The 27,145-nt window shown below is 49.6% G+C and overlaps 2 protein-coding genes across 5 annotated transcripts in view; one reads left to right on the top strand and one right to left on the bottom strand.

Moving 5' to 3' along the window:
- Positions 1-6,475, top strand: part of LOC144692861 (choline/ethanolamine transporter flvcr2a-like) — a 33,810-nt gene extending 27,335 nt beyond the window's left edge. For both annotated transcript variants that reach the window (XM_078561917.1, XM_078561918.1), the window contains one exon: positions 4,050-6,475. In XM_078561917.1, the coding sequence (XP_078418043.1) occupies positions 4,050-4,115 (66 nt within the window). In that variant the 3' untranslated portion in view covers positions 4,116-6,475. The remainder of the gene's footprint in view (positions 1-4,049) is intronic.
- A 6,249-nt stretch (positions 6,476-12,724) lies between these two features.
- erg28 (ergosterol biosynthesis 28 homolog) lies at positions 12,725-21,077 on the bottom strand. 3 transcript variants are annotated; one of them, XR_013579413.1, is made up of 5 exons: positions 20,921-21,077; positions 17,934-18,067; positions 15,963-16,053; positions 15,076-15,463; positions 12,725-15,024 (listed from the first exon to the last, which is right to left on the bottom strand). XR_013579413.1 is itself a non-coding variant. In XM_078561919.1 (5 exons), the coding sequence occupies exons 2-5, from the start codon at positions 18,064-18,066 to the stop codon at positions 12,969-12,971; spliced, it is 432 nt and encodes a 143-aa protein (XP_078418045.1). In that variant the 5' UTR covers position 18,067; positions 20,921-21,073; the 3' UTR covers positions 12,725-12,968. The 3 variants fall into 3 exon arrangements, 2 of the variants coding, with proteins under 2 accessions (XP_078418045.1, XP_078418046.1); XM_078561919.1 differs by having other exon boundaries at positions 12,725-13,057; positions 15,345-15,463; positions 20,921-21,073; XM_078561920.1 differs by having other exon boundaries at positions 12,725-13,057; positions 15,345-15,463; positions 20,825-20,922.
- Between the last annotated feature and the right edge of the window lie 6,068 nt (positions 21,078-27,145).

Below are 27,145 nucleotides of genomic sequence, written 5' to 3' on the forward strand. Positions count from 1 at the left end.
ACTGAGTGCGGTATCTCGGACTCGGCGCTGGGGTCAGACTGAGTGCGGTATCTCGGGGATCAGTCCTGGGGATGGGCTGAGTGGGGTATCTCAGGGATCAGTCCTGGGGATGGACTGAGTGGGGTATCTCGGAATCGGCGCTGGGGTCAGACTGAGTGGGGTATCTCGGACTCGGCGCTGGGGTCAGACTGAGTGCGGTATCTCGGAATCGGCGCTGGGGTCAGACTGAGTGGGGTATCTCGGACTCGGCGCTGGGGTCAGACTGAGTGCGGTATCTCGGACTCGGCGCTGGGGTCAGACTGAGTGCGGTATCTCGGACTCGGCGCTGGGGTCAGACTGAGTGCGGTATCTCGGACTCGGCGCTGGGGTCAGACTGAGTGCGGTATCTCGGACTCGGCGCTGGGGTCAGACTGAGTGGGGTATCTCGGAATCGGCGCTGGGGATGGACTGAGTGGGGTATCTCAGGGATCGGGGCTGGGGGATGGACTGAGTGGGGTATCTCGGGATTGGTGCTGGAGATGGACTGAGGTCGGTATCTTGGGATCGATGCTGGGGCTGGACTGAGTGCAGCATCTTGGGATCGGTACTGGGGATGGACTGAGTGGACTAATTGGTGGAAAGGTTAAAGGGGAGTTAAGGTGTAATTTTTTCACCCACAGGTTGTTGGGATCTAAAGCTTGAGAGCCTGGTAGAGGCAGAAATCCTTATAGAAAAAAGTGGATACATAATTGAAGTGCCCTTAATGTACAGACATGAACTGGAAAGTAGGATTTATTTAAGGTTGCTTTAACTTGCTTTGTATTTCCTTGAATTTAGACCTTTAAGGGATAATTAAATCGAGGATTTAAAATGACAAAAGGGATTCAACAGTTTAGATACTGGTGGGCAAATCAGGGAACTACTACTGCACAGAAATGTGACTCATCACGTATTCCTGTTATCCACATAATCCCATTCTCCTGCTTTTTCTCCATTGCCTTGTCAGTTTTTTGCCTTCAACTATTTATCCAATTTCCTTTTGAAAGTTATTCTGAATCTCCTTTCACCAGCCTTTCAGGCAGCGCGTTCCAGATCACAACAATTTGCTGTGAAAGCATTTTTTTGTCCTCAACTCACCTGTTTTTTGAGCGAATATCTTAAAGCGGTCTCCTCTAGTTAATGATCCTCTAGTTAATGATCCTCTAGTTAATGATCCTCTTGCCACTGCAAATAGTTTCTCCTCACTCTATAAAAACCCTTCATGATTTTAAACACATCTATTAAATCTCCCTAAGATAAAGACAAAATGCTGCAGATGCTGGAAATCTGAAACAAAAACAAAAAGTGCTGGAAAAACTCAGCAGGTCTGACAGCGTCTTTGGGGAGAAAGACAGGGTTAACATTTCGAGACTTGAAACGTTAACTCTGTCTTTCTCTGCACAGCGGCTGTCAGACCTGCCGAGTTTTTCCAGCACTTTTTGTTGTTGCATTAAATCTCCCTGCTAAAAGGAGAATAACCCCAACTTCTCTTCTTGTACATAAAGCCCCATGTTTCTGGTACAATTCTCTTCAATATCCTTTGCACCTTCCCTCTCTCTCTCCAAGGCCTTGACATTCCTAAAGTGTGGTGCCCAGAACTGGACGCAATACTCCAGTTAGGAGCTAACCAGTGATTTATAAAGGTTTAGCCTATACTTGCCTTAGTGAAATAAACTTTTACTAGATTGATTCCTGGGACGAGAGGGCTGTCCTATGAGGGGAGAGAGAGTAGAATGGGCCGATATTCTCTGGAGTTTAGAAGAATGTGGTGATGTCACTGAAGCAAGTAAGATTCTGGCCGATGCTGAGAAGCTGTTTAGAACTGAGATGAGGAGAAATTTCTTCACTCAAAGGATTGTGAATCTTTGGAATTCTCTGCCCCAGAGAACAGTGGATCCTCTGACATTGAGTATATCAAGACAGATATTGGTTAGTGTTTGTTCTATAAGAGAATCAGGGGATATGGGTGAGGGCAGGAAAGTGGAGTGGAGATCAAAGGTCAACCATGATCATATGGAATGGTGGAAGAGGCTCGAGAATCTGTTTGGCCTACTCCTGCTCCTGTTTCCTCGGTTCTTAGCATAACTTGTTTCGTACCGTCTGCCCAGAATTTTCCTAGACCTGTTGAGACAGGAGTGGCATGGAATTTTGGAAACGAAAATGTCAGGCTAGTTCACCAACGTGCTCTCACCTCCTTGTGCTTTTCCCAAAGGCAGTAACACAACAGCAAACCCCCTGGGGATGGTGGGTACTAAGCAGGCATTCTGTGTCTGCACCCTGGCAAAAAAGAGGAGGCAACTGCACAGGATAGTCGGAGTCTGCGTTATATTTGATTTAGATTTAATTGGTAGCAGCAGAAAATGGCAAGGCTGCTGCCTTCTCAACTCAGTGCCTTGCCATTGAGTGTGGAACTCATAGGTCAAGATTTTCAAAGTGGGGTTAGGAAACCCAGTGCTCAGATGAATATTTTTAAATTCAAATGCCCTAATTAAGCAGGAGGTGAGCTCAAAGAACAAAGAAAAGTACAGCACAGGAACAGGCCCTTCAGCCCTCCAAGCCTGCGCAGATCATATTGCCCATCAACTAAAACATTTTGTACTTCTGGGGTCCGTATCCCTCTATTCCCATCCTATTCATGTATTTGTCAAGCTGCCTCTTAAACACCACTATCGTACCTGCTTCCACCACCTCCTCTGGCAGCGAATTCCAGACACTCACTACCCTCTGCGTAAAAAACTTGCCCCATACATCTCCTCTATAGTTTTCTCCTCTCACCTTAAATCTATGTCCCCCTAGTAATTGACTTTTCCAACCTGGGAAAAAGCTTCTGACTATCTACTCTGTCCATGCCACTCATAATTTTGTAAACTTCTATCAAGTCGCCCCTCAATCTCCGTCGCTCTAGTGAGAACAATCCGAGTTTCTCCAACCTCTCCTCATAGCTAATAACCTCCAGACCAGGCAGCATCCTGGTAAACCTCCTCTGCACCCTCTCCAACGCCTCCATATCCTTCTGGTAATGTGGTGACCAGAATTGCACGCACTCGATGCCCAATCATTGGTGCCAAGTGCCTGCAGGAGGCAGGACCTCCCTGCCCTGAACCAGTGGCAAAGACAGGAGGTGGCCACACTGGGGGTTGCTGCTGCCTTGCCAAAGAGAGCAGGCGGCTCCTCAGAGGGCCAGCAGAGTCTACAGGCTTGAAGGAGCCATGAAGGACAAATGGAGGCCCCAGCATTTGATTTGGGGCAAGTCAGTCCCGAAAAAAAACAGGCAAAAAAAATTAGGGAAACTTTCATTGGCCCCACGGTTAAACTGACAGCTGTGTACTTGGGATTTGCTGAAATAAAGTTTAAAAATTCCATTCTGACTGGACAGGCCCCTAAACAAGCTTCTGAAGAAGCTGTCAATTGGCAGAGAGCGTGCTTTTTATTCCTTCCCCCCACCTCCCCCTCTCCCCCACCAATGTCAGTGGGAAAATATCTCTGTTTATAAAATCAAAGATCATGTATGCCTTTATAACAGCCTTTTGAATGGGTCCCGTCACCTTCAAATCCAAAGCAAGAGGGAATAATCTTAAACTGAGAGCTAAATCTTCAGGATTGAAATCATGAAACACTTTTTCACACAAGGGGAGGTGGAAATCTGGAAATGTCTCCTCTGTAACAGGCGTAAGGGATGAATGGCCTCATCCTGTTCTTTTGTTTCTTTTCCATTTACTCTTTAATTGTTCACACTATCCAACAACAAAAGTTCTAACTGTGGGCTTTTTTTCCTTCAGTCGTGTGCAAGCATTTAAAAGGCTTGCATCATTTGATGTTTGGTTTCTGGTTGTGGAGAAGTGTGACCAGCAAGTGAAGAGTCTCTAGAATCAGGCCTGTGCCTTCCAGTTGAAAATGCAGTCTGGGTTCTAAATGATGTGGTACAGTGACAGTTCAGACGTCACCTGATCTATAAATAGAGGCTGCTGCAGCTGCTGGTTATCGTCACTGTGTCCCTAATGCATGCTTTGTTTTTTTTCCACATATCACAGCAGTTTGCCAAAAAGGCAGAGGAGGGAGTCTGCAGCTCTATAATCTTAAACGAGGCAGCACTGTGAACACAATCCCAGTGAACCAGCCAAACCACGGATAGAGTCAAGGATACTCAGCCAGCACCATGAGGCATGCCTACAAGGATGGCAAGGACTGCTTTATACCTGCAGATTCTCTTTGAAATTGATTTGCCAAAGCCTAATATTTTGAATATGTATCATGATCACTTCATCTGCATTAACTAAGCTCTTACCCTCCAGGAAAGATTTCCATAATAAGACTCATTGTGCTGCTCTTTTCCAGTTCCTGGCCATCAATAAAATCTCTAGTTTTCTGAGGGACATGTGCTGGCACACAAAGCAGGGCTGCTATACATAGACTATAGCTATACATAGCTATACAGTGGTGTAAGAGCCTCGGTCAGATGGTTTTGGAATGTTCCCTTAGCAGTTGTAACTACACAGCACAACACTGAAAGATTTACAGTACCTTGTGTAACAGCACAAACAATACATACAGATAGCTGTAAAAAAAATCAAAAATTCTACTTAACATTTTGTTAGGATTCTGATTCCACAGAAATAATAAACAGGTATATAAACTGTAGCCCAGGTCTGGGTGTACAGCTGGTACCTGTAGGCTGTGTCTGGGTGTATAGCTGCTGGTGCCTGTAGTCCAAGTTTGAATGTATAGCTGGTGCCTGTAGTCTGAGTCTGGGTATATAACTGCTGTTGCCTGTAGTCCAAGTCTGGGTGTACAGTTGCTGTTGCCTGTAGTCTAAGTCTGGGCATACAGCTGGTGCATGTAGTCCGAGTCTGGGTGTACAGTTGGCACGTGTAGTCCGAGTCTGGGTGTATAGCCTGGTGCCTGTAGTCCGAGTTTGGGTGTACAGCTGGTGCCCGAGTCCAAGTCTGGGTATACAGCTGGTGCCTGTAGTCCGAGTCTGGGTATACTGCTGGTGCCTGTAGTCCGAGTTTGAGTGTATAGCTGGTGCCTGTAGTCCGGGTCTGGGTGTACAGCTGTGCCTGTAGCCCAAGTATGGGTGTACAACTGGTGCCTGTAGTCCAAGTTTGAGTGTACAGCTGGTGCCTGTAGTCTGAGTCAGGGTATACAGCTGCTGGTGCCTGTAGTCCAAGTTTGAGTGTATAGCTTGTGCCTGTAGTCCAAGTCTGGGTGTACAGCTGGTACGTGTAATCCGAGTCTGGGTGTATAGCTGGTGCCTGTAGTCCGAGTTTGGGTGTATAGCTGGTGCCTGTAGTTCGAGTTTGAGTGTACAGCTGGTGCCTGTAGTCCGAGTCTGGGTGAATAGCTGGTGCCTGTAGTCCGAGTCTGGGTGAATAGCTGGTGTCTGTAGTCCAAGTCTGGGTACACAGCTGGTGCCTGTAGTCCAAGTTCGCGTGTATAGTTGGTGCCTGTAGTCCGAGTCTGGGTGTATAGCTGGTGCCTGTAGTCTGAGACTGGGTATACAGCTGGTGTCTGTAGTCCATGTCTGGGTGTACAGCTGCTGTTGCCTGTAGTCCACGTCTGGGTGTACAGCTGGTGCCTGTAGTCCATGTCTGGGTGTACAGCTGGTGCCTGTGGTCCATGTCTGGGTGTACAGCTGGTACCTGTAGTCTGAGTCTGGCTGTACATCTGGTGCCTGTAGTCCAAGCCTGGCTGTACAGCTGGTGCCTGTAGTCCGAGTCTGGCTGTACAGCTAGTGCCTGTAGTCCGAGTTTGGGTGTATAGCTGGCGCCTGTAATCCGAGTTTGGGTGTATAGCTGGCGCCTGTAGTCCGAGTCTGGGTGTGTAGCTGGTGCCTGTAGTCCGAGTCTGGCTGTACAGCTGGTGCCTGTAGTTCGAGTCTGGGTGTACACCAGTGAGGAGCGAGTCTGTAAGCTGCTTTTGGTGTTGCCATTTGGGAAGAACCCAGTAGTTCAGTGTAACCTCATCATTGTACAAAGATTGCTCACTAAGGCCTCAACAATAATGTTCTAGTCGAGGAGAAGAAAGGGCTGATTGACCTCCTGCATCATCCATGAAGGGCAATAGATGAATTAATCTCTTGATGCTTACACCTTTCATTCTTTGGTACAGATACACCTGTTTTAGCCAATGAAAGAACATTGTTTGTCAGCTGTGTAGCTCTGAGCTTGTTGTAGGATCCCCTGTAAATTGTGATTACCATTTGATTACAGGCCTGTATATATAGATCATGTAACATATTGCTGCCCTTTGAACAGAGCGGAGGTGCTGGACAATTCTTGCAGTTTCCGTACTGGTTGGACCTGCCTAATTCCACTAAGAGCAACAGTGAGATTTTATTCATCTACATTTGGAAAATAGCAGCACAATTTGCAGGAACAGTGGACGGTATTTCAAATTGAAAGAATGAGATAGGGTTCAGAATTATAAATAAAATCTTGGGCCTAATGCCTAAATGTGATTGATTTGATGTTTCATTACATGATCTTGAAATGAGCAGCAGCTACAGCAATGTTTGAATGGGCTGCATTATGTCCAGAACAAGGTTGCCAGCTTCTTTAATACAATACTCTTTACGCAAACCATATCTCGAACCTAACTGTATAACCCCATAGAGACTAACAGAACCAAAGGAAGCCAGTCAACCCACCATATCTGTGCCCACTTTGCTAGAGCATTCCAAAAAAAATCCATCATCATGTAATACCAATTTTAAACAGATAAAAGAACTTTGCTTAAAGAGGTCCAGGGGCCTTAGGGCAACACGCTCCATAAGGATCCTCAGTATGTTATAAAATCATCGAATGGTTAGAACAGAGTAGAAGGCCATTTGGCTCATCATGTCCAGGATGGCTCTCTGCAAAAGCAACTCTTAGTCCCACTCCCTTGCCCTTACCCTAACCCCTGCAATTTTTTTCTCTCTTCAGGTGCTTGACCATTTCCCTTTAAAAGCAACAATTGACCCCACCTCCATCACACACTCAGGCAGTGCATTCCAATCCTAACACTCGATTGACCCCACCTCCATCACACTCTCAGGCAGTGCATTCCAATCCTAACACTCGATTGACCCCTCCTCCATCACACACTCAGGCAGTGCATTCCAATCCTAACCACTCGATTGACCCCACCTCCATCACACACTCAGGCAGTGCATTCCAATCCTAACACTCGATTGACCCCACCTCCATCACACACTCAGGCAGTGCATTCCAATCCTAACACTCGATTGACCCCACCTCCATCACACTCTCAGGCAGTGCATTCCAATCCTAACCACTCGATTGGCCCCACCTCCATCACACTCTCAGGCAGTGCATTCCAATCCTAACCACTCGATTGACCCCACCTCCATCACACACTCAGGCAGTGCATTCCAATCCTAACACTCGATTGGCCCCACCTCCATCACACACTCAGGCAGTGCATTCCAATCCTAACACTCGATTGACCCCACCTCCATCACACTCTCAGGCAGTGCATTCCAATCCTAACCACTCGATTGGCCCCACCTCCATCACACTCTCAGGCAGTGCATTCCAATCCTAACCACTCGATTGACCCCACCTCCATCACACACTCAGGCAGTGTACTCCTGATCCTAATCACTCGCTACGTGAAGAAATTTCTTCTCATGTCACCATTGCTTCTTTTGCCTCAATTCCATTAGATCTGTGTCCTCCAGTTCTCGATCCTTCCACCAATGGGAACAGTTTCTCCCAATCGACACTGTCCAGGCCCCTCGTGATTTTGAATACCTCTATCAAATCTCCTCTCAACCTCCTTTAAGAATAGCCCAGCTTCTTCAATCATCTCAGCTCCAGGACATCACTGCAGGAGTTCCTCAGGGTAGTGTCCTAGGCCCAGCCATCTTCAGCTGCTTCATCAATGACTTTCCTTCCAACATAAGGTCAGAAGTGGGGATGTTCGCTGATGATTGCACAATATTGAGCAACATTCACGACTCCTCAGATACTGAAGCAGCCCATGTCCAAATGCAGCAAGTCCTGGGCAATATCCAGGCTTGGGCTGACAAGTGACAAGTAACATTTACACCAAGTGTCAGGCAATGACCATCTCCAACAAGAGAGAATGTAACCATCACCCCTTGACACTCAATGACATTATCAACACTGAATTCCCCACTATCAACATTCTGGGGGTTACTATTGACCAGAAACTGAACTGGACCAGCCATATAAATACTGTGGCTACAAGAACAGGTCAGATGCTGGGAATCCTATGGCGAGTAACTCACCTCCTGACTCCTCAAAGCCTGTCCACCATCTACAAGGCACAAGTCAGGAGTGTAATGGAATACTCCCCACTTGCCTGGATGAGTGCAGTTCCAACATTCAAGAAGCTTGACACCATCCAGGACAAAGCAGCCCATTTGATTGACACCACATCCACAAACATTCACTCCCTCCACCACCGACACACAGTAGCAGCAGTGTGTACCATCTACAAGATGTACTGCAAGAACTCAACAAGGCTCCTTAGACAGCACCTTCAAACCCATGACCACTACCAGCTAGAAGGACAAGGGCAGCAAATAGATGGGAACACCACCACCTGGAAGTTCCCCTCCAAGTCACTCACCATCCTGACTTGGAAATATATCGGCCGTTCCTTCACTGTCACTGGGTCAAAATCCTGGAACTCCCTCCCTAACAGCACTGTGGATGTACCCACACCACCCTCCCTAACAGCGCTGTGGGTGTACCCTGCAGCGGTTCAAGGAGGCAGCTCATCATCACCTTCTCAAGGGCAATTAGGGATGGGCAGTAAATGCTGGCCCAGCCAGCGACACCCACATCCCATGAATGCATTTTTAAAAAACTATCCTCATAACCGAAGCCGCTCATCCCTGCAACTGTTCTCGTATATTTATGTTGCACCCTGACTAATGCCAGGTGGGTGGGATGGGGAAGTTTTGGTGGGTGGATGGTGTGAGGAGGAAAGGGTGTGGGGTGAGGGGGTGGACGTGGGGTGGTATCTCTTGGGGTGAGGAGGATGGGGTGTGGAGTGGTGTGTTGCAGTAAGGAGGGAGGGGTTTGGGGTGGTGTGTTGGGGTGAGGAGGGAGGATTTGGAGGGGTGCGTCGGGGTGAGGAGGGTTGGAGGGACGGTGTGTTGGGGTGAGGAGGTTGGAGGGATGAGGCTGCGCCACTCACTCTCTGGCTTCACAAATGAAGAACATCTACAGGACTTGGCCAGTGCAGGGTATCCAGGCCCTTGGCATTGATCCCCTGCGACAGGCAGCACCTTCCAGAGAAACAATGGTGGGAAAAATCCAGCGTCTGGCTTCCAAATGTGACACTAAACAAAACAAAGCTTGATAACATCCAGGACAAAGCACAAAGATGGAATACTCACCAATTGCCTGGATGAGTGCTGCTCCAATAACAGTCAAGAAGCTCAACACCATCTAGGACAAAGCAGCCCACTTGATTGGCACCCCATCTACAAACATTCACTCCCTCCACCACCGATGCACAGTAGCAGCAGTGTGTGTACCAGCTACAAGATACACTGGAGAAACTCACCAAGGCTCCTTGACAGCACCTTCCAAACCCATGGCCACTACCATCTAGAAGGACAAGGGCAGCAGATAGATGGGAACATCACCACCTGGAAGTTCTCCTCCAAGCCACTCGCCATCCTGACTTGGAAATATATCGCCGTTCCTTCACTATCGTTGGGTCAAAACCCTGGAACTCTCTCCCGAACAGCACTGTTGTACCTACACCACATGGACTGCAGCGGTTCAAGAGGGTGGCTCACCACCACCTTCTCAAGGACAATTAGAGATGAGCAATAAATGCTGGCCTAGCCAGTGACATCCACAAATTGTGAACAAATAAATAATTTTTAAAAATCAGATTCCAGATTTAATGTGGATTTATCTGATCCACAGATTCGTACTCAGGATAAAAATATAACAACTGTTTTAATTACAACTGAAAGAAATCACCTTTTACACAACTCTAGGAAATGGCAAATTTTACTGTATTATATCACGAGATTGCCAGGGATTGAAACCTGAGCTCTGCCTAAGTGAATGGAAAAATAGGTAATAAATTTGAACAACTGTGAAACCCTCTTTAAGGTCGTCTCTGATTTAAAATCGCACAGTCGTCCTCTGAGAGTTCAACAACAATTTATAGAATCATAGAATGGTTACAGCATAGGAGGCCATTCGGCCCATTGTGTCCATGCTGAATCTTTGCAAAAACAATTCACTTTGTGCCACTCACCTGCCTTTTTCCCATAGCCCTGAAATTTTTCCTCTTCAGATATTTATCCGATTCTCTTTCGAAGGCTATGATTGAACCTGCCTCCACCACAATCTCAGGCAGTGAATTCCAGATCCTAAACACTCACTGTGTGAAAAAGTTTCTCGTGTTGCCATTGTTTCTTCTGTCAACTATCTTAAATCTGTGCCCTCTGGTTCTCGATCCTTTCACAAGTGTAAACAGTTTCTCCCTATCTACTCTGTCCAGACCCCTCATGATTTTGAAGTCCTCAATCAAATCTCTCAATGTTCTCAAAGGAGAACAGCCCCAGTTCTCCAATCTATCAATATCACTGAAGTTCCTCATTCCTGGAACCATTCTTGTGAATCTTTTCTGCACCCTAAAGCCTTCACAACCTTCCTAAAAAGTGATGCCTAGAACTGGAAGCAACACTCCAGCTGAGGCTGAACTTGATACGGACCCCGGAAGTGCAAAATGTTTTAGTTGATGGGCAATATGATGGGCACAGGCTTGGAGGGCCGAAGGTCCTGTTCCTGTGCTGTACTTTTCTTTGTTCTTTGTGTGTTATTCAGGCTATGTATAACTTCCTTGCTTTTGTGTTCTGATGGTACAATTCTATAGTGAGTGCAGGAACAGAAACACTGGGGGTATATGTGCACAAATCACTGAGACAGTGAAGGAGTTGAAAGAGGTGGTGGTGAGGTACAGCTGGGTATTGGCAGTGTACCTGTGAAAACTAATGTGTTTTCAGATGATCCCAGGGGCAGCATGTACATGAAAAAGAGGAGGGGCAAGGATAGATCCTTGAGGGATACCAGAGGTAAATGAGTGGAAAGAGAAACCATTGCAGGTGATTTTCTGGGTAGGCATGTATCAATAGCAATGAAACAAGGGGAGAGCAGTCTAACCCAGCTGTACCTGGGGTGAGGCGTTGGAGGAGGATGGAGTGATCAACAAGTCGTCATTTCAGCGTCCAATATGCCCAACACACACAGACTGCTGACTCCAACTTAGTGTGCCATGCTAACTGAATACAGATCATGAATAGACTACAGGTGCCCAGGGTTTACTGTGGTGAGTCAAATGTTTCACAATCAGCCTTTTACAGTTAATTCGCCTCTGAATTAGGGGAGTACTGGGGTGGGGGGGAGGAGGTAGGGGCATGCAGCATTTTCATACTGGGAATTCCCACTGGGGTACAGGCCCCTCCTCTCCTGAAGGTGCTGACTCTCACTGGGGTACAGGTCCCCCTCCTCTCCTGAAGGTGCTGACTCTCACTGGGATACAGGGTCCCCCTCCTCTCCTGAAGGTGCTGACTCTCACTGGGGTACAGATCCCCTCCTCTCCTGAAGGTGCTGACTCTCACTGGGGTACAGGGTCCCCCTCCTCTCCTGAAGGTGCTGACTCTCACTGGGGTACAGGGTCCCCCTCCTCTCCTGAAGGTGCTGACTCTCACTGGGGTACAGGTCCCCTCCTCTCCTGAAGGTGCTGACTCTCACTGGGGTACAGGTCCCCCTCCTCTCCTGAAGGTGCTGACTCTCACTGGGGTACAGGTCCCCCTCCTCTCCTGAAGGTGCTCTCACTGGGGTACAGGTCCCCCTCCTCTCCTGAAGGTGCTGACTCTCACTGGGGTACAGGTCCCCTCCTCTCCTGAAGGTGTTGACTCTCACTGGGGTACAGGTCCCCTCCTCTCCTGAAGGTGCTGACTCTCACTGGGGTAGGGGTCCCCTCCTCTCCTGAAGGTGCTGACTCTCACTGGGGTAGGGGTCCCCTCCTCTCCTGAAGGTGCTGACTCTCACTGGGGTACGGGGTCCCCTCCTCTCCTGAAGGTGCTGACTCTCACTGGGGTACAGGTCCCCCTCATCTCTTGAAGGTGCTGACTCTCACTGGGGTAGGGGTCCGCTCCTCTCCTGAAGGTGCTGACTCTCACTGGGGTACAGGTCCCCTCCTCTCCTGAAGGTGCTGACTCTCACTGGGGTATAGGTCCCCTCCTCTCCTGAAGGTGCTGACTCTCACTGGGGTACAGGTCCCCTCCTCTCCTGAAGGTGCTGACTCTCACTGGGGTACAGGTCCCCTCCTCTCCTGAAGGTGCTGACTCTCACTGGGGTACAGGTCCCCTCCTCTCCTGAAGGTGCTGACTCTCACTGGAGTATGGTTAAAGGCTCAAGGCACTCAGTACATGGCCCAAAGGCCATTCTTTAGGTCATAACATCACAATGAGTTGTTCCATTGTAGGAAACATTACATTTGAGACTAATTCTACATAACTGCACCAAGAAATTGGGGGCAGCACAGCAGCTAACACCCTGGCCCCCTGCTCGGGGTGGTCCCTCACCAGGCCCCTGCCAGGTGTTACAGTATCAACAAAAGTACAACTGCAAATAGTTTCAGCCTGTAATCTATCTCACAGCGGGCAGGTGATACTAAAGCAGAAAAAGTTACAAACAGCATATTTTCACAATGATCATTTAGTGATGGAAAGAAAGATTTCCATTTGTACAGCATCTTTCATGAAGTCAGGACATCTTAAAATTCTTTACAGCCGAGGAATGCTTTTCAGTCACTGTTATTTCAAGGAATGAAGTTGAAAGTGCAGTGATGTGGTGCCCAAGTGAGGTGGTCAGACGTGTGGCCGGAATGGGCTTATCTTTCAGCTTGTTCTGCCCTTGTGATCAGACAGCCCATCAGGGAAGGCTTTAGATCCGCTTCTTCGGTTGAATGGAAGTTGCCTCCAGAGGATCCTCCATGTACTGAAATCCAACCATCATTCCCAGGATCGAGAAACCTCAGGACAGAGGGGGCAAAAGTCAGTGGAAGGAAGTGTAACAAACAAAGAATAACAACTAATACACATATATCCTTTTGTTCACATTTATCGCCCATTGCTAATTACCCCTTGAGAAGGTGGTGGTGAGCTGCCTTCTTGAGCCACTGCAGTCCCAGCGGTGTAGGTGCACCCACAGTGCTGTTAGGGAGGGTGGTGTAGGTACACTCACAGTGCTGTTAGGGAGGGTGGTGTAGGTACACTCACAGTGCTGTTAGGGAGGGTGGTGTAGGTACACTCAGTGCTGTTAGGGAGGGTGGTGTAGGTACACTCACAGTGCTGTTAGGGAGGGAGTTCCAGGATTTTGACGCAGCGACAGTGAAGGAACGGTGATATATTTCCAAGTCAGGATGGTGAGTGATTTAAGAGATTAAACAGCAGAAATCCAAGAGTTAAAAGGTCACTGATAGAAACTGTAATTGAGCACAGACTGAGCAGATTCTCTTGCACACATCATTAGTTTGAATCATGGTGAAGTTTGGTAACTGAAATGTACAAGAATCTGAAAGCTACTTACATAATCTCTACCAGTCACCGGGTCACCGGGTCCCCGAACCCGGCGGGTCGCAGGGTCACCGGGTCCCCGAACACTGCAGGTCACCGGGTCACCGAACACTGCGGGTCACCGGGTCCTCGAACCCGGCGGGTCACCGAACACTGCGGGTCGCGGGGTCACTGGGTCACCGAACACTGCGGGTCACCGGGTCCCCGAACCCGGCGGGTCACGGGTCACCGAACACTGCGGGTCACCGGGTCCTCGAACCCGGCGGGTCACCGAACACTGCGGGTCGCGGGGTCACCGGGTCACCGAACACTGCGGGTCACCGGGTCCCCGAACCCAGCGGGTCACCGGGTCACCGAACACTGCGGGTCACCGGGTCACCGAACACTGCGGGTCACCGGGTCACCGAACACTGCGGGTCACCGGGTCCCCGAGCACTGCGGGTCACCGGGTCCCCGAGCACTGCGGGTCACCGGGTCCCCGAACACTGCGGGTCACCGGGTCCCCGAGCACTGCGGGTCACCGGGTCCCCGAGCACTGCGGGTCACCGGGTCACCGAACACTGCGGGTCACCGGGTCCCTGAGCACTGCGGGTCACCGGGTCACCGGGTCCCCGAACACTGTGGGTCACCGGGTCCCCGAACACTGCGGGTCACCGGGTCACCGGGTCCCCGAACACTGCGGGTCACCGGGTCACAGAACACTGCGGGTCACCGGGTCCCCGAACACTGCGGGTCACCGAATCCCCGAACACTGTGGGTCACCGGGTCCCCGAGCACTGCGGGTCACCGGGTCACCGAATCCCCGAACACTGCGGGTCACCGGGTCCCCGAACACTGCGGGTCACCGGGTCACCGAACACTGCGGGTCACCGGGTCACCGAACACTGCGGGTCACCGGGTCACCGAACCCGGCGAGTCACCGGGTCCCCGAACACTGCGGGTCACCGAGTCACCGGGTCCCCGAACACGGCGGGTCACCGGGTCACCGAACACTGCGGGTCACCGGGTCACCGGGTCCCCGAACACTGCGGGTCACCGGGTCCTCGAACACTGCGGGTCACCGGGTCCCCGAACACTGCGGGTCACCGGGTCCCCGAACACTGCGGGTCACCGGGTCACAGAACACTGCGGGTCACCGGGTCCCCGAACACTGCGGGTCACCGGGTCACCGAATCCCCGAACACTGTGGGTCACCGGGTCCCCGAGCACTGCGGGTCACCGGGTCACCGAATCCCCGAACACTGCGGGTCACCGGGTCCCCGAACACTGCGGGTCACCGGGTCACCGAACACTGCGGGTCACCGGGTCACCGAACACTGCGGGTCACCGGGTCACCGAACCCGGCGAGTCACCGGGTCCCCGAACACTGCGGGTCACCGAGTCACCGGGTCCCCGAACACGGCGGGTCACCGGGTCACCGAACACTGCGGGTCACCGGGTCCCCGAACACTGCGGGTCACCGGGTCCCCGAACACTGCGGGTCACCGGGTCCCCGAACACTGCGGGTCACCGGGTCCCCGAACACTGCGGGTCACCGGGTCCCCGAACACTGCGGGTCACCGGGTCCCCGAACACTGCGGGTCACCGGGTCCCCGAACACTGCGGGTCACCGGGTCCCCGAACACTGCGGGTCACCGGGTCCCTGCGGGTCACGACATCTATAATCAGCGGCACCTGAGCTTGTCAATTAAGCTCAGGTTACTGGTATAGACTACCCCAGTGACCAATCACAAGTTCTACTTACCAGCTACTAACAGGGGTGCCATGACACCTATCGTAATGGGTGCTGTGTGATAAATGAAGGACTCAGACAAGAAGTGGCCAAAAGCGAGAATAAAGGTCCAGAGTGTAATGTGATACAACCTGTGGAAACACAAAGTAACAGTCAGCATCCCAGTGGTCACTACAGTCTCCAGTCAATGGGTGGCTTATTGCATTCAAACACTCCCAGGACAGGTACAGCACGGGGTTAGATACAGAGTAAAGCTCCCTCTACACTGTCTCCATCAAACACTCCCAGGACAGGTACAGCACGGGGTTAGATACAGAGTAAAGCTCCCTCTACACTGTCCCCATCAAACACTCCCAGGACAGGTACAGCATGGGGTTAGATACAGAGTAAAGCTCCCTCTACACTGTCCCCATCAAACACTCCCAGGACAGGTACAGCACGGGGTTAGATACAGAGTAAAGCTCCCTCTACACTGTCCCCATCAAACACTCCCAGGACAGGTACAGCACGGGGTTAGATACAGAGTAAAGCTCCCTCTACACTGTCCCCATCAAACACTCCCAGGACAGGTACAGCACAGGGTTAGGTAGAGTTCTCTCTATGCTTTGCTGCAGTCCCACAGTTACCTACGTTCTGTTGTGAATATCCACCGCACATGTGAACCGAATGATGGAGGACAGCAGAGTCCAGATCCCAAATGTCCTCGCCTGTAGACCATTAACTGCACAGAAACAAAAGTAAAATACAACCATTAGCAACACAAGAGAATAAAACATCTTTAAAGTGTCCGTTCCTGTAAATGTCAGCCGGAGTCTCGCATGGTGTGTTGCATCCCCAATGCCAAGAGAAAGGACTTCACAGAGAGGCTGCAAGAGGATACTGCAGGGAGAAGAAGTGAGCCAGAAATTGTGGTACATGTATCGGTGACACAGAGGGGGTAGATATTGGGGTTCTACCATCAGATTTTCAGGAACAAGAGAGGAAGTTAAAAAGTTTTTTAAATCTCTGGATTACTCCCAGTGCTGCAGGCTAGCGAGTGGAGAGATAGGAAGATAGGGAGGGGCAATCTGTGGTTTGAGGCATGGAGCAGGAGGGAGAGCTTGGGACATTGGGAACAATTCTGGGATAGAAGGTGCTTATTCACAAAGGGACAGGTTGCATCTCAACAGGACTGGGACCAATGTCCTCGTGGGGGAGTTCACTAGGGTGGTTAGGGAGGATTTAGGCTAAATTGGCAGGACAATGGGCACCAGGGTGTAGAAGAAAAGGAATAAGGTGAGAGTGAGAGTGTTGGACAGTACTAGAGATAGGTGTTAGATACTTAGTTATTCTTTCACAGGATGTAGGCATCACTGGCTGGGCTAGCATTTATTGCCCATCCCTAATTGCCCTTGAGAGGATGCTGGTGAGCCACCTTCTTGAACCGCTGCAGTCCATTGGTGTAGATACACCCACAGTGTGGTGAAACACAAAGAGTTAGTATGCAGGTACAGCAAGTAATTAGGGATAAAAACAAAAAGCTAAAAGCTACTCCGGATGCTGGAAATCCAAAACAAAAACAGAATTACCTGGAAAAACTCAGCAGGTCTGGCAGCATCGGCGGAGAAGAAAACAGTTGACGTTTCGAGTCCTCATGACCCTTCGGCAGAACTGAGTACAGTTAGGAGAGGGGAGAAATATAAGCTGGTCTAAGGTGGGGGGCGGGGGGAGAGAGAAGTTGAGGGTGGGGTGGTTGTGGAGATAAGCAAGCAGTGATAGGAGCAGATAATCAAAAGATGTCACAGACAAAAGGATCAAAGAGGTGTTGAAGGTGGTGATATTATCTAAGAAAATGTGCTAATTAAGAATGGATGGCAGGACACTCAAGGTACAGCTCTAGTGGGGGTGGGGTGGAAAGACTAACAAAGTATTAGTTGTAGATTTAAAAATAATGGAAATAGGTGGGAAAAGAAGAATCTATATAAATTATTGGAAAAAAAAGGGAGGGGGAAGAAATGGGGTGGGGATGGGGGGAGGGAGTTTAAGATCTAAAGTTGTTGAACTCAATATTCAGTCTGGAAGGCTGTAAAGTGCCTAGTCGGAAGATGAGGTGCTGTTCCTCCAGTTTGCGTTGGGCTTCACTGGAACAATGCAGCAAGCCAAGGACAGACATGTGGGCAAGAGAGCAGGGTGGAGTGTTAAAATGGCAAGCGACAGGGAGGTTTGGGTCTTTCTTGCGGACAGAACAAAGGTGTTCTGCAAAGCGGTCACCTAGTCTGCGTTTGGTCTCTCCAATGTAGAGGAAACCGCATTGGGAGCAACGAATGCAGTAGACTAAGTTAGGGGAAGTGCAAGTGAAATGCTGCTTCACTTGAAAGGAGTGTTTGGGCCCTTGGACGGTGAGGAGAGGGGAAGTGAAGGGGCAGGTGTTGCATTAGGGACACAGTTTAAGATTAAGGGGTCTCCCATTTAAATTGGAGATGAGGAGGAATTTCTTCCCCCAGGGGGAAATCTTTGGAATTCTCTTCCCCAGAAAGCAGGTTAGACAGGTTGAAGGGCCTACTCCTGCTGCTATTTCTTCTACTTTTCCCACTCCCACACCACAGGGACCCCAGTCCTTACCGAGTGTCGGGCTCCCCGTGTATAGTTTGTCCGATAAAAAGCTGTGGTCCCGGAAACTCTGAATGGTGTTGCCCGCGGCAATGACAGCGACCATCACTAACCAACTGCGAAGCACATTGAGAAACCGGCTCATCCTGGGAGATGCAAGGGAGAGAGAGGGTGAGGGGGGGGGGAGAGAGAGGGTGAGGGGGGGGGGGCAGAGACGGGGTGGAGGGGGCATAGAAAGTGGGGGAAGTGAAGGGGAGAGGGTAATGGGGCGGAGGGAGATGGGGTAAAGGGTGAAGAGGGGGGTCGGAGAGGGGAGAGGTGCGAGGGGGGAGGGGGGAGGGGAGAGAGGGGCGAGGGTCGAGGGGGAGGGGCGAGGGTCGAGGGGGAGGGGCGAGGGGGGGAGGGGCGAGAGGGGCGAGGGTCGAGGGGGAGGGGCGAGGGGGAGAGGGGCGAGGGGGAGAGGGGCGAGGGGGAGAGGGGCGAGGGGGAGAGGGGCGAGGGGGAGAGGGGCGAGGGGGAGAGGGGCGAGGGGGAGAGGGGCGAGGGGGAGAGGGGCGAGGGGGAGAGGGGCGAGGGGGAGAGGGGCGAGGGGGAGAGGGGCGAGGGGGAGAGGGGCGAGGGGCGAGGGGGATGGGCGAGGGGGGAGGGGGATAGGCGAGGGGGAAGAGGGGGCGAGGGGGAAATGGGGGAGGGGGTGAGGGGGAGGGGGGAGAGGGAGGGGGCGAGGTGGAGGCGAGGGGGAGATAGGGGAGATGGGGAGGGGGAGAGGGGAGAGAGGGGGAGAGGGGAGAGAGGGGGAGGGGGGAGAGAGGGGGAGAGGGGGGGAGGGGGCGAGGGGGCGAGGGGGCGAGGGGGAGGCAAGGGGGAGATGGGGGAGATGGGGGAGGGGGAGAGGGGAGAGAGGGGGAGAGGGGAGAGAGGGGGAGAGGGGGAGAGGGGGGAGGGGGAGAGGGGGCGAGGGGGAGAAGGGGGAGAAGGGGGAGAAGGGGGAGAAGGGGGAGAAGGGGGAGGGGGAGAGAGGGGCGAGGGGGGAAGAGGGTTGCGGGGAAGAGCCGAGGCAGCGAGAGGGTGAAGGGGAGCGAGGGATAAGGGGGCAGAGGGGGGAGAGGGGCGAGGGGAGGGGAGGGAGGGGGTGGGGGGAGGGGAGAGAGGGGAGAGAGGGGGAGGGGAGGGGGGAGGGGAGGGAGGGGGGAGAGAGGGGGAGAGGGAGAGAGGGGGAGGGATGGGGAGGGGGAGGAGAAACAGAGAGAGGGAGAATAAGAGAGAAAATGTCAGGGGTGAGAGTAAACAGGACAACATCATACCAGGGGGATCTTCTGCTTCCTGCCGGTGGGTTTGACGCCATAGGCAGGGCACATAAAACCAAGTGGGTGGGCTTCCCTCGGGTGGGCTTCCCTCCCACCACCTACACGCTTGCCCACAACCTGTCAGAAATCATACTGGGGGGAGGGGGGTGGCAGTGGGCAGTGGAGACGTTGGGTGGCCCACATACCCTTGGGCCCATTGAGGCCTCACCCCGCCCCCGCCACTATTTTATTGGTGTGTGAGGAGGCCGACTCCATGCAGGAAGTCTAGCAGCGGGCAGGTGTCGGGCAAGGGAGGGGGAGACCTCGTTGGGCCCATTGAAGGCGCCCTGGCCCCTTCCCAGGTCATTCCCCTCCCACCGTTAACCCTCCACCCCCAACTTCTCAAACCCAGCCTCCCAAACCCATCACCTCCCAGTTGCCCCACATGATAAGACCCCTAATACTCTTTCGAGTTATCAACAGTCACAGATTGCAACTCTTTTGAGTACAATCACAGTTATTGGTTTCCGGGAGTGGGACATGAACCCACAACCCTCTGATTCAAAGGCAAGGGTGCTATGAACTGAGCCACAGCTGACACCTCTCCTGAGACCCCTGATCCAGGACTTATCTGGCTCCTTGGGGTGGTGGGACTACCTGTAGTCCCAGCAGTGGCCAAAACTCCCTGATGGCGCTGCTGGGCCTTCAGAGCTGCGAGCCAGCTGATTGGCCAGATCCCACTCCTCCTTTTACCACCATTTTCTGCTTAAGTGCCTATGGAAAACTTTTAGATCTCTGACAGTGCAGCACTCCCTCAGTACTGACCCTCCGACAGTGTAACGCTCCCTCAGTACTGACCCTCCGACAGTGTAACGCTCCCTCAGTACTGACCCTCCGACAGTGTAACGCTCCCTCAGTACTGACCCCCTGACAGTGCAGCACTCCCTCAGTACTGACCCCCTGACAGTGCAGCACTCCCTCAGTACTGACCCCCTGACAGTGCGACGCTCCCTCAGTACTGACCCTCCGACAGTGCGGCGCTCCCTCAGTACTGACCCTCCGACAGTGCGGCGCTCCCTCACTACTGACCCTCCGACAGTGCGGCACTCCCTCAGCACTGACCCTCCGACAGTGCAGCACTCCCTCAGCACTGACCCTCCGACAGTGCGGCGCTCCCTCAGTACTGACCCTCCGACAGTGCGGCACTCCCTCAGCACTGACCCTCCGACAGTGCAGCACTCCCTCAGTACTGACCCTCTGACAGTGCAGCACTCCCTCAGTACTGACCCCCTGACAGTGCAGCACTCCCTCAGTACTGACCCTCCGACAGTGCAGCACTCCCTCAGTACTGACCCTCCGACAGTGCAGCACTCCCTCAGTACTGACCCTCCGACAGTGCAGCACCCCCTCAGTACTGACCCTCTGACAGTGCAGCACTCCCTCAGTACTGACCCTCCGACAGTGCGGCACTCCCTCAGTACTGACCCTCCGACAGTGCGGCACTCCCTCAGTACTGACCCTCCGACAGTGCAGCACTCCCTCAGTACTGACCCTCCGACAGTGCAGCACTCCCTCAGTACTGACCCTCTGACAGTGCAGCACTCCCTCAGTACTGACCCTCTGACAGTTTAGCCCCACTTGGAGTCTGAGCTTTGCTGTGATGCCCTCCATTGTCGAATAACCCCCTCCTTTCCCCCGCGCGCTCCCGCTCACCTGCCAATCGCCCGCGCGCTCTCGCTGCATCAGCTCACCAGCCAGGATACCCCGCCTCCCGCTCCGATTGGCTGTAGCCGCGCCATGGGGCGTGTCCCGTGTGATGGACGCGAAATAGACCAATGGAAGAAGAGGACGTCACTCGGCTGACCGGCCAGCTCTGGTTCCTCGCGCTCCCATTGGCTGATGGACACCAGCAGCCGGTATGTCGGATTTAAAGGGACAGGCACCGAATGTGCGACACAATCGAATTGCCCCGTGCCTGGAATTTATTCTGTATTTGCCCCTGTTCCAGGTTTACAGTTTCTTCACTTCTCGGTGATTTTTTTTTACATAGAAAATTAACGTTGGGATCCATAAAAAAAGAAAAATAAGAAATTATAATGAAGAATCAAGAAATGGCAAAGACAAATATTTTATATAAAAGCAAAATCCTGCAGATGCTGGAAATCTGAAATAAAAGGTGAAAATACCTGGAAAAACTCAGCAGGTCTGACAGCATCGGTGGAGAGGAACAGTTAACGTTTCGAGTCCGTATGACTCTTCAACAGAACTAAGGAAAAATAGAAAAGAGGTGAAATATAAGCTGGTTTAAGGTGGGGGGGGGGGGGGGTGGGGGGTGGGACAGGTAGAGCTGGATAGAGGGCCAGTGATAGGTGGAGATAACCAAAAGATGTCATAGACAAAAGGACAAAGAGGTGTTGACGGTGGTGATATGTTAGAAATGTAATCGTTTTGAGTGAGTGAAAGGGAAGGTGTCTGATAAGTGGAGGGCAGCAGAGAGAATAAAGGAACAGAATTATCACTGAAATTATCATCTGAATTTGCTGAACAGAACATTGTACCCAGAAGGTTGTAAGTTGCCTAATTGTATAAGGTGCTGCTCCTGGAGCTTACATTGAGTTTCATTGGAACAGTGCAGTGGGCGGAGGACAGAAAGGTCAGCGTGAGAGGAAGGAGGAGAATTAAAATGACAGGCATCCAGAAGGGAGGAGGTGCTGAGGGGAGGGTTTAAACTAGATTGGCAGGGGATAGGAGCCTGAGCAGGGAGGCACAAGAGATGGAAACAAAGATAGGAATGAAAGACAGAAAAGTAGAAAGCAAAAATGGAAGTGATTCTAGGAAGGGGATAAACCAACCATGGTTAACCAAGGAGGTTAAGGATATGAAATTGAAAGAAAAAACATACAATGTGGCAAAGATTAGTGATAACCCAGAAGATTGGGAAACTTTTAAAAACCAACAAAAGATGGCCAAATTTCCATTGTGCTGTGGCATCTTCTTTTGCTGCTTTCTTTTCTGCTGCAATTGTTGCTGGAAGGAAAAGGCAGAAAATAAAGTTTGAGGGTAAACTAGCAAGTAATATAAAAATGGACAGTAAGAGCTTCTTAAAATACATAAAAAAGGAAGAGAGAGGCCAAAGTGAACATAGGCCCCTTAGAGAATGAGTCTGGGGAAAGAATAATGGGGAACCAGGAAATGGCAGAGGAGTTGAATAAATACTTTGCATCAGTCTTCACGGTAGAGGACATGAATGACATTCCAAAAATACTAAATAATCAAGGATCAAAAATAAATACAATAACTATCACTAGAGAAAAAGTACTAGGGAAACTAATGGGGCTAAAGACCAATAAATCCCCTGGACCTGATGGGTTGCATCCTAGGATATTAAAGGAAGTAGCTACACAGATAGTGGATGCACTGGTAGTAATCTTTCAATAATCCTTAGATTCTGGAAAAGTCCCAGAAGTTTGGAAAACTGCCAATGTAACACCCTTATTCAAAAAGAGAGGGGGACAAAAAACGGGTAACTATAGGCCAGATGGCTTAACATTCATCATTGGGAAAATGTTAGAGTCTATTATAAAGGATGTAATAGCAGAGCATTTAGAAATACATAATCTAATCAAGCAGAGTCAGAGTCTTCATGAAGGGGAAATCATGCCTGACAAATTTATTAGAATTCTTTGAGGATGTAACAAGCAGGATAGGTAAAGGGGAACCAGTAAATGTAATATATTTGGATTTACAAAACACGTTCAAAAGGTACCGCACATAAGGCTACTTAATAAGATAACAGCCCATGGTTTTGGGGGTGGTATATTAGCATGGATAGAGGATTGGCTAACTAATGGAAGACAGAGAGTTAGCATTTTCAGGATGGCAACCTGCAACTAGTGGAGTGCCACAGGGATCAGTGCTGGGGCCATAATTATTTACAATATATATTAATGACTTGGATGAGGCAAGTGAATGTACTATCGCCAAGTTTGTGGATGATACAAAAATCGGTGGGAAGGCAAGTGCTGAGGATGACACAAGGAGTCTACAGAGGGATATAGACAGGTTAAGTGAGTGGGCAAAAACTTGGCAAATGGAAAATAATGTGGGAAAATGTGAGGTTAAGCATTTTGGCAGGAAGAATAGAGGAGCTGAATATTATTAAAATGGAGAAAGACTGCAGAAAGCTACAACACAGAGGGATTTGGGGGTCCTCGTGCATGAATCCCAAAAAGCTAACATACAAGTTCAGCAGGTAATAGGGAGGGCAAATGGAATGTTGGCCTTTATTTCAAAGGGAATGGAGTATAAAAATAGGGAAGTCTTGCTAAAACTATACAAGGGACTAGTTAGACCATACCTAGAATACTGTGAACAGTTTTGGTCCCCTTATCTAAGGAAAGATATACTGGCATTGGAGGCAGTCCAGAGAAGGTTCATTAGGTTGATCCCAGGTATGGAGGGATTTTCTTATGAGGAGAGGTTGAATAGGTTGGGCCTGTACTCATTGGAGTTTAGAAGAATGAGAGGCGACCTTATTGAAACATATAAGATTCTTAGGGGGCTTGACAGGGTAGATGCTGAGAAGTTGTTTCCCCTTGTGGGAGAGTCGAGGACCAGAGGGCATAATCTCAGAGTGAGGGGTCGCCAATTTAAGACAGAGGTGAGGAGGAATTTCATCTCTCAGAGGGTAGTGAATCTGTGGAATTCTTTACCGCAGAGGCTGTAGAGACTGGGTCATTAAGTATATTCAAAGCTGAGATAGACAGATTTTTAATTAGTAAGGAAATCAAGGGTTATGGGGAAAAGGCAGGAAAGTGGAGTTGAAGATTATTAGATCAGCCATGATCTCATTGAACAATGGAACAAACTCGATGAGCCGAATGGCCTACATCTGCTCCTACGCCTTATGGTCTTATGGAAGGCAGAGGAAACAAGGGCTAGCAGCAAATAGGGCCATAGTACAAGAAAAGGTGTGTAAAATGTTAGAAAGATATGTCGAAAGGCACTGTATCTGATTGCTTGGAGCATTCACAATAAGGTAGATGAATTAACAGTGCAAATAGATGTAAACGGGTACGATATGTTTGCTATTACGGAGACATGGGTGCAGGTTAACCAAGGCTGGGAACTGAATATCCAAGGGGTACTCGATATTTAGGATGGACAGGCAAAAAGGAAAAGGAGGTGGTGTGGTGTTGTTAGTTAAGGATGAAATCAGTGCGATAGTGAGAGAGGATATTGGCTCAGAAAATCTAGATATAGAATCAGTCTGGGTGAAGCTAAGAAGCAAAAAAGGGCGGAAAACATTAGTGGGAATTGTCTATAGGCCTCCAAACAGTAGTGAAAGGTTCCATTTGCCTTCTTAACTGCTTGCTGCATCTGCATGCTTGCTTTCAGTGATTGGTGTAGGGTAAGGTAGGGTAAACAGGAAATTAGAGATACATGTAACAGGGGTGCTACAGTAATCATAGGTGACTTTATTATACATATAGACTTGGCAAACCAAATTTGTAATAATACTGTGGTGGATGAATTCCTGGAGTGTGTATGAGATGGTTTTTTAGACCAGTATGTCAAGGAACCAACTAGGGAACAAGCTATCCTAGATTTGGTATTGTGCAATGAGAAGGGTTTAATTAATAATCTTGTAGTGTGGGGTCCTTTAGGGAGCAGTGACCATAATGTGATAGAATTCTTCATTAGGATGGAAAGTGAAGTAACCTGATCTGAAACTAGGGTCCTAAATCTTAACAAAGGGAACTACAAAGGTATGAGGTGTGAGTTGCTAAGATAGATTGGGGAACTTCACTAAAAGGTGGTTAGACAATCACTAATATTTAAGGAATGAATGTATGCATTCAACAGTTATGCATTCCTTTCTGGTGCAAAAACACAACAGGAAAAGCGGCCCAAACATGGCTAACAAAAGAAATTAAAGATAGTATCAGATCCAAAGAGGTGTCATATAAAGTTGCTAGAAAAAGTAGCAAGCCTGAGGATTAGGAGTAGTTTAGAATTCAGCAAAGGAGGACCAAGTGATTGACTAAGAGGGGAAAAATAGAGTATGAGTAAACTTGTAAGGAACATAAAAACAGACTGTAAAAGCTTCTATGAGTATGTAAAAAGAAAAAGATTAGTGAAGACAAATGTGAGTCCCTTACAGTCTGAAATGGGAGAATTTACAATAGAGAACCAGGAAATTGCAGAGCAATTAAACAACTACTTTAGTTCTGTCTTCATGGAGGAAGACACAAATAACTTCCCAGAAATACTCGGGAATCAAGGGTTTAGTGAGAATGAGAAATTGAAGGAAATTAGTATTACTAAAACAATAGTGCTTGAGAAATGAATGGGACTGAAAGCCAATAAATCCCCAGGGTCTGATAATCTACATCCTAAGGAGGTGGCCATGGAAATAGTGGAGGTGTTGGTTGTCATCTTCCAAAATTCTGTAGATTCTGGAGCAGTCCTGGCAGATTGGAGGGTGGCAAATGTAACCCCACTATTTAAAAAAGGAGGGAGGGAGAAAACAGCGAATTACAGACTGGTTACTAACCACAGTAGTAGGGAAAATGCTAGAGTCTATTATAAAGGATGTGATAACAGGACACTTAGAAAATATCAACGGGATTAGACAAAGTCAACATGGATTTATGAAAAGGAATCATGTTTGACAAACCTACTGGAGTTTTTGTGGATGTAACGAGCAGAATAGATAAGGGAGATCCAGTGGATGTGGTGTATTTGGATTTTCAGAAAGCTTTTGATAACGTTCCACATAAGAGGTTAGTGTGTAAGATTAAAGCTCATGGGATTGGGGGTAATATATTGGCATGGATTCAGAATTGGTTAGCAGACAGGAAACAGAGAGTAGGAATAAATGGGTCTTTTTCGGAATGGCAGGTGGTGACTAGTGGGGTACCACAGGGATCAGTGCTTGGGCCCCAACTATTCATAATATATATCAATGATTTGGATGAGGAAACCAAACGTAATATTTCGAAGTTTGCTGACAGCATGAAATTTGGTGGGAATGTGAGTGATGAGGAGGGTGTTAAGAGGCTTCAAGGCGATTTGGACAGGTTGAGTGAGTGGACAATACATGGCAGATGCAGTATAACGTGGATAAGTGTAAAGTTATCCACTTTGGTAGGAAAAACAGAATGGCAGAGTATTATTTAAACGGTGATAGGTTGGGAAATGTTGATGTACAAAGGGACCTGGGTGTCCTTGTAAACCAATCACTGAAAGCAAGCATGCAGGTGCAGCAAGCAGTTAAGGAGGCAAATGGTATGTTGGCCTTCATTGTGAGAGGACTTGTGTACAGGAGCAAGGATGTCTTACTGCAGCTGTACAGGGCCTTGGTGAGACCACACCTGGAGTATTGTGTGCAGTTTTGGTCTCCTTACCTAAGGAAGGATATACTTGCCATAGAGGGAGTGCAGTGAAAGTTCACCAGACTGGATCCCGGGATGGCAGGATTGTTGTATGAGGAGAGAATGGGTCGACTAAGCCTGTATTCACTGGAGTTAGAAGAATGAGAGGGGATCTCATTGAAACGTATAAAATTCAGACAGGGATGGACAGACTGGATGCAGGGATAATGTTTCCTCTGGCTGGGGGGAGTCTAGAACAAGGGGTCACAGTCTCAGAGTGTGGGGTAGGCCATTTAGGACTGAGATGAGGAGAAACGTCTTCACTCAGAGGGTGATGAACCTGTGGAATTGTCTACCACAGAGGCTGTGGAGGCCAAGACACTGGATATATTTAAGAAGGAAATAGATAGATTTCTGGACTCTAAAGGTGTCAAGGGGTATGGGGAGACAGTATGGCATTGAGATAGAGGATCAGCCATGATCATATTGAATGGCGGAGCAGACTAGAAGGGCTGAATGACCTACTCCTGCTCCTATTTTCTATGTTTGTATGTTGAAGGTG

This window comes from Cetorhinus maximus, chromosome 18 (genome assembly GCF_964194155.1).
Source record: "Cetorhinus maximus chromosome 18, sCetMax3.hap1.1, whole genome shotgun sequence".
NCBI lineage: Eukaryota > Metazoa > Chordata > Chondrichthyes > Lamniformes > Cetorhinidae > Cetorhinus > Cetorhinus maximus.

Excerpts from the sequence above, each read along its gene's own strand:
- erg28 (XM_078561919.1), bottom strand. The coding sequence starts at position 18,066 with ATGAGCCGGTTTCTCAATGTGCTTCGCAGTTGGTTAGTGATGGTCGCT. Across the intron at positions 15,464-15,962 it reads GTGGATATTCACAACAGAAC|GTTGTATCACATTACACTCT; the intron begins GTAGGTAACTGT and ends GTGTTTCCACAG. Across the intron at positions 13,058-15,344 it reads GGCACCCCTGTTAGTAGCTG|GTTTCTCGATCCTGGGAATG; the intron begins GTAAGTAGAACT and ends CTCTGTCCTGAG.